Source organism: Onychomys torridus, chromosome 5, assembly GCF_903995425.1.
Source record: "Onychomys torridus chromosome 5, mOncTor1.1, whole genome shotgun sequence".
Classification (NCBI taxonomy): domain Eukaryota; kingdom Metazoa; phylum Chordata; class Mammalia; order Rodentia; family Cricetidae; genus Onychomys; species Onychomys torridus.
In genome coordinates this window covers 97142012-97149327 of record NC_050447.1, presented here as the reverse complement: position 1 = coordinate 97149327, position 7316 = coordinate 97142012, and the positions used below count along the sequence as shown (strand labels likewise).

General features: G+C 44.3%; 1 protein-coding gene across 1 annotated transcript; it reads right to left on the bottom strand.

Annotated features, from left to right (window-relative positions):
- Positions 1-5751: 5751 nt before the first annotated feature.
- LOC118583755 (putative vomeronasal receptor-like protein 4) lies at positions 5752-7058 on the bottom strand. Its single transcript, XM_036187355.1, has 2 exons — positions 7041-7058; positions 5752-6654 (listed from the first exon to the last, which is right to left on the bottom strand). Exon 2 carries the CDS (start codon positions 6652-6654, stop codon positions 5752-5754), a length of 903 nt encoding a protein of 300 aa, XP_036043248.1. The 5' UTR covers positions 7041-7058.
- Positions 7059-7316: the final 258 nt, after the last annotated feature.

The following is a 7316-nucleotide window of genomic DNA, read 5'->3' as shown; positions in this document are numbered from 1 at the left end:
ACAAACAAACCAAAAGACTTTCTCTTCCCCTCCCCATTTCTGTGGCAATGTTACAATTTATAATAAAGAAAGAAAATGCAGGAAAGGTGCGTGTGTCATCAGAACCGTGTAGGCCTCTCTGGGGGGGGGGGGTTCCTCCTTTGAGAATTCCAAGGCTTCAGCCTTCCCCCTCGGCAAGACTGGGAAAGACTCCTGGGCATATGCCATTTCTTTGGGCTTATTATATCGTGTAGATGAATTTCTAAATGGTCTTATTAAATAAAAAACACAGAGCCAAATATAGGGGTGAAAGCCTTAGAGATCAGGGAAATAGGAAAAGCCACCAGCTAACCTTACCTCACCAGCCAGCCTTACCTCACCAGCTAACCTTACCTCACCAGCTAACCTTACCTCACCAGCTAACCTTACCTCACCAGGTTACCTTACCTCACCAGCCAACCTTACCTCACCAGCTTACCTTACCTCACCAGCTCTGCAACTTCCAAATGCCACGACTCTCTATCTACCCATGCCTTTATTGCCTTGCTGTTCTGCCCTCTCATTGGCTCTCTTAGCCCAGCTACTTCACTTCCTCTTCCTACGCAGCTCTGTCACTTTCTGTCTGTCTGCACAAACCTCCAGGTCTCTATGGTTGATACTGGGATTAAAGGCATGTATAACCACGCTTGGCTCTGTTCCCTAGTGTGGCCTTGAACACATAGAGACCCTGCCTGCTAAGTGATAGGATTAAGGGTGTGTGTTACCACTGCCTGACTTTTGTGTTTACTTAAAATGGCTTGCTATTTCCTCTGATCTCTAGGCAAACTTTATGTATTAACATACAAATAAAATATCACCACATTTCAGCACAAATAAATGTCACCACAGTATCAATACTATGACAGTAAAATAGAGGGACAAATGTCTCTCTTTAGAATATCTGCTCTCCTGCCAGGACAGTTAGACTCTGACATGGTTTTTTTGTTGTTTTTTGTTGTTGTTGGTCGTCTGCTCATGGCTCCTGGGAGAGCCCATGACAAACAGGAAGTGCTGGGGTATCTCCCTTCATGATAACCATGGAAGCAAATCGAGGGGTAGGAATGTGGAGAGCTGTCACTTGTTTCTTCTTGATTTGCGGTTCCAGCTCCCTGGCAACAGAACACCTCCAGTCCTTTCCCCAAGGGAGCAAGAGATCTAAAACCCTGTGATGCGTGGGCAGAGTGGGGTGGAAGGCAGGTAAGGATCTGTCCTCTCAGCCCTCTAGACTCCTTGAGTAGGGCTTAGATTGCCTAGAATGAATTTTGTAAAAAATAATGCAAACTTATTTTCAATAGACTTGATTAACTTAATGATTTGATATGTTAGAAGATTAGGACACAACAATCAGTAATACACACACACACACATACATATAGGTATATATATGTAGGCATATATATAGCATGAGAAATAGGTGTAAACAGTAACTGATGACTTGTCAGGGTAACTCTCATCATTTAGCAATAACAACATCCCTGCTGATCAGGACAAAGGGGCTGAGAAGAGCAGAGCCAAGTTTTAGAACTATCTTAACATTTAGCATTACACAAGCTTATATCAAGGTAGTAAAAGGTTTCAAGTTTAGGGTCAAAGGAGGTTTAGGGAGACAATAAGGTGACTTATGGTTTGAGGGTAAGAAGTTTATTAGAGTTAATAACACTGGGGACAGGAGGCAGCATTCAGGGGCTCTGAAGCGAGATCTGTCTCACAGGCACATTGCAGTCACTGCTTAGATTCCTTTACAGAAAGAGGGGTGGGAAGGAGAATGAAAAGTTTCCCTTCCTGGTCTGCACTTGGCTATTGTTAGGGGTAAGCAGGATTAGCCATTACAGAGGTCCATAGGGTGGGAGCACAAGGATCTAGAAAAAGAAGTTACTTAACTTCTAGAAGTTCACTTATGGGAATTGTTAGTTTGACCAAAATGGAAGAGCATTACAACATGCCATAGTCATTTCCAACAGTTAAAGACATGTGAAAGGATAAAATGAAACCTACTCAATAAAATATAAGGAAATGAGTCATGAGAATGAGAACACTTTGTGTAGCTCCTCTTGAACTAGAACTGTTTGGTAATCTACAGCTGTGAATGTAGAGGCAGAAATATGTAATGTCTATACAGGAAGAGTACCATTGACCCACTGCTCAAACCCATGAGACTCTGAAAGATTACATCACAAAGAGAACAGAGGGGGGGAGAATAAGGGGAAGGTAGAGGGAGAAAGGAAAGAGACGGGGGGGGGGGGGGAGAGAGAGAGAGAGAGAGAGAGAGAGAGAGAGAGAGAGAGAGAGAAGAAAGCCCTTCATTTCACTACATGTCAGAATGACACCAAGGACAGGGAGTTAGGTCCCAGAGAGGCAGACAGGTAGAGAGGCAATGGATAGATAATAAAGAAAGCCAGCATCCAGATCCAGACACAAAGACGGTAAGGCCTGGCAGGCTTTTTCTCCTGCCAGGAGGGCCTCCTTGCCTGTAGACTGGTCCTACAAGTTCAAGGTTGGATCAGGACATTTACATCAAAGTTGTGAGCCTATCCTATCTATCTTTGTTCAATGTGACCAAGCCTAAAGTAGGGGAGAAATGACCCTCAGAGTCCCTTAGAACAACCAGCCCTCACGGGGAAATGGGGCTTCAGCTTCCCAGGTCCTCTCTTTGCTTTGCAGAGGGGCCCTCTCTTTGTGTGCCTCAGTGTGTGTGTGTGTGTGTGTGTGTGTGTGTGTGTGTGTGTGTGTGTGTCCATGTGTCCTCAGCCCTAATAAAAGACTTTCTTCATTCTGTCGGTTATTCCTCTTTGCTAAGTATGAGATTTTTACCCCCCTTGCTCCTTCATTTTTCAAGTGAGAGAGAAAATAAACACAGTTAAGACCCCTAGCCAGTAACTGTCTCATAGAGCAACACCCACAATCCATTGCAGCTCCAGATCTGTTCATGCTACTGACTGCTGTGATGTAGTGAGAGAACTGGAGCTCATCAGAAAGTTAAAGATCCAAGAGAGGAGTAAATAGACAAGGACTTGTCATGTTGTTTAAGGTTGAAGCTTTTCCAACAGGTGCTCCTGGGACTGATGGTGACCGCCTAGACCACGGTGAGGTGACAGGAAGAGCAGATGGAAAGGTTCAGGGACTGCTTTTCTAGGAAAATCATGCTTTCACAAACATTACCTAGTAATTTCTGAAGGAAAAACCCTGTAGTCACACCTCTGACTCACGGAGTGGTAGAGAACAGAATTGTGCTTCTTTTGGACAGGGAGGTGGGCAGCAGGTGAGCTGTTGGCCACAGGTTCAAGGTTGCCCTCCAGAGCCCATGGATCTACTGCACACATCGTGACTGTGGCATATACTGTGGTGTACACTGAGATTTCAGGGGCTTTCACTTTATCCACCAAATGATAATGAAGGAGCAGAGGAACATGTTAATTTAGCTTATCTGCGAGATTTCAGATTTATATCAAAATTATATCTATTGAAGGTTAATTATATATCAGTTTTATTTTTAATAATACAAGAGAACACACAGAAAATGAAAGGGCTTTGGATGAAAATTCCAGGAGGGGCACTGCCCCGTCATTCTCACCACATTGCCCACTCTGTAAGCAAGAAGGTGAATTCACCCTGTAAGCACTCATGAGGTCTTGGGAGAGGCAGCTCTCCTACCAGCCATGCATCTGCCTCAGAGCACCAGGAAAGGTGGCTGTTTTAGTTAGGGTTCTGTACAGGGACAGAACCAAGGAGATTAAAAAATATTACATATATTATATATAATAATATAATAGACTATGATGTATATGTGCATACATAATGACAGAATTTATTAGCTTACTTTAAAATAGTAACAAGCTAAACCACACCAGAGCAGCTGAGAGCCGGTGTTCACTAGGTCCCTGAGCCTGTGAGCCTCACCAGTGGAGTAGTCTCACCTTAGCTGTCTCTCACTGGGTCCATAACTGGCAGGTAGTCCACCAGGCAGGCGCCTCAGTATTCCCACTCTGACCCCAGAAGCCTGGAAGTTTCCTAGAGAGCCGCTGGCTCTGCTCTCAGCAAAGGAATCAGCCTCAGCAGCAGCAACAGAGCAAATCAACTCAGGCAAGAGGGAAGGAAGGCCAGGCAAGCACAAGTCTGGATGATCTTCCCTTGGCACAGCCTTTTAATGTGGGCAGTTGCCGTTAGGGACTGCCCACAACCGGGGCGGGGCTTCCCACAAGCTTCAAAGACAGTCAGAACAATTCTTTAGGTGAGGTTCCCGAATCAGGGGATTCTAATTTGGGACAAGTTGACAAGAAACTAACCATAATAGTGGTCTTTAATCTATATTATCAAAACATTAAGAACCTAGTTTATCTTAGAAAAGAGCCAATTTCAGAGACCCACTGCCTGGTCTCCCTCTTGCTATACCCTGGACAGTTTCAATTCTTGGACCCAGAAAGGAGTGCAGGCAGCCTTGGCTCCCCTTCAGGCACAGTACTAAGCTAACACAGAGAACAGTTCAAGCCCACTTTCTGTAAGAACTGTTTGGGTCTTTCTATTTATCCTGGTGGGGAACTGCAGTGAGCTGATGGACAGTTTTGGTGAACAATGCTTCGCCGTCCTGCATCCCTTAAGTAATGACGCTCATACAGCAGACAGGAGCCTCCTTGGGATGACAACAGTGCAGTGTCTTGAGGACCCAGGATTGGGATGATTTCTGGTTTCTTCGGGTCTTCTTGGGCCTGACGCTGTGGAGTTCTCAAGGCTCCCAATGTTCTGTCGCTTGGCATGACCATGGCACCTGGGTTCTCTCAAGTAGATGCCTTCTGCACCCTCAGCACCTTGATCTCCTGGTCTTCAGCTCAGCAGAGTGCACCTGCCCAGCATCGGGGAAGATGGAGTCTGGAATTCAAGGACCAAGGAAGGCTAGCAAACACTGGGGTGTTCAGTTAGGCCATAGTGAGTGACTTGGAGCTGGAGGTGGAAACTCGAATGTTAACAATCTATCATGGAGGTTTTAACACATCAGTGTGCCAGTGAGGCCCTGGGCTGGAGCATGGTCTACAGACCTTCAAAGGCATCTTTTAAGAGAGCCCATTTGCTAGAGCATCTTGTAGTAGCCCACTAAGTTTTAACCCAGTTACAATAGGCCAGCAGCATTGACAGTACTGGGGGAGGTGCATTTTGGAACCTAGCAATGTTAAACGGTTGGTAACCAAGTTTATTACACTGTGGTGACCTCATTTGTCTCATTGCCATCTTCACTCTGCAGCTCACCTCAGACAAGGAGTGTCTCCTCACCTCCATTAACCTATTTTGTTTTCCTTCTCTGGCTTTGGGGGAAAAAATCGATACTAATTTCCCCAGCGCTAAGGAGAAGCAAAATGTCACATGATGGGAATGGAGGAATAGGAGGAAGATGGTAAGAATCTAATCTCTACTTGCCTAGAAACCCTGAACTAGTCTTAAGATTGTGCAGGGCTAGACTTTTGAAGGAAAGAAAATACATTATTATAATATTTAATTTAATGTTGCGATACTTTAGGACATTTAGGCAAATGACAGTTTGGTGGGGAATGCCTATAACACCAGTATTTGGGTTTCCAAAGTATCTCAAGGTCAGCCTGTGCTATGCACTGACCGCTAGGTCAGCCTATGCTACATAGCCAACATTATGTGCCCCAGCTCTAAAATTCATCATGGCAAAGCAGTTTTCAATATACATACCTTTAGCTCATAGAGAACGTGTGTAGAATGTAATTTCTACGCTTCTCAGTGAACATGCAAGACATTAGGAACACGGACGTCTCTGCTAATCAGAACATAGGGGCTAAAACCAGCATAACCAAGTTCTAAAAATGTTTTAATATTTAGTGAAAGAGAATTGTGTGCCACTGTGAAGCCTGTGTGAAAGGAGAGAATGAAATCTACCCAATAGAAGAAAAGAAAGCAGGACATTAGAATGAGCACACTCCATGTAGCTCTGATTTCTGGAGGGGAATTGTTTTCAAGCCTGGAGCTGTGAAGGTAGAGGACTTGCTTGTGATGCTTATAAAGACGGAGAGCCATGGACCCACTGCTCCAGCCCATCAGACTCTGAAAGATGACATCACGAAGAGTCATGAGAGAGAGGAATAGCCACTTGATTATATTTCTGGATGGCAGCATATAGCAGTATCCAATATACTCTGCAACTCCAGATCTGTTCAAGCCGCCGCCTGCTGTTATATAGTACAACAAATTGGAACTTGTGAGGGCATTAAAGATCCAAAAGAGCAAGACATAGGGAAGAACTTGCCATGGGGTCTGTGGTTTGAGCTTTGTCCAAAGGATGGTCCTGGGACTGATGATGACAGCCTGGACCACGCTGAGGAGACAGGTGGTGCAGATGGAGAGGCCCCGGGCCATCCTTGCCAGATAAACCACAACTTTACAGCCAATATCGCCGAGGAAGTTTCTAAAATAAAACACTGTGGCTATGTCTCTGATCCCCGTGGTACAAATAATAATCATATTAGAAAATGCCAAGTGGGTGAGAATAAGGTCCACAGGCTTTTTCTCAGTCCCCAAGGCAGATGTATATACATGTCTCACAAATATTAGGATATTTCCCACAATTCCAGGTCCAGCAAGAGAAAGGAAGATTACTGTATGGAGAATATTGTTCCACTTCATCTTCTGACTTCATGCACAGTGCTAGGGAAAATCATTTGAGAAATACATGTAAGATGTTCTCTGTTTATTCTAATAAAAATATGTAAACACATATGGTTCTTTTCTTGATGGTACCTGATAATATTCTTTATTTTCCTGGTTTGTCTGTTTTCCATCCCCACAGAAGTGGTGCTAGCTACAATTAGGGCATAAACTTCTATGGTGATATTTTATTTGTGCTGAAATGTGATTTTATTTGTATGTTAATAAATAAAGTTACCTGGGGGTCAGAGCTAATAGCAAGCCATAGCAGAAGTCTGGCAGTGGTAGCACACGCCTTTAATCTCGATCACATGACAGGCAGATCTCTGTGTGTTCAAGGACACCACCAGCATGGGGACACAAACCTTTAATCTCAATACCAACCATAGAGACCTAGAGGTCTGTATAGTCAGGCAGTGACAAGGAGGTCATGTTGTTGGGTTTACGACCAATAAGAAGGCAGAACAGAAAGTCAATAAAAAGACAGACACCCAGGAAGTAGGCCTCTTTCTCAGAGGAAGTATGGCAGCGGCAGGGAAGGGTAAGAAAGGGTTTTTAGTATCAGCTCTTAGCTATTGCTCTGACCTCTTGGGCTTTAACTCTGCATTTGGCTCTGTGTTTCTTATTTAATTAGACTGTTA

Coding starts and splice junctions, on each gene's coding strand:
- LOC118583755 (XM_036187355.1), bottom strand. CDS start 6,654: ATGAAGTGGAACAATATTCTCCATACAGTAATCTTCCTTTCTCTTGCT.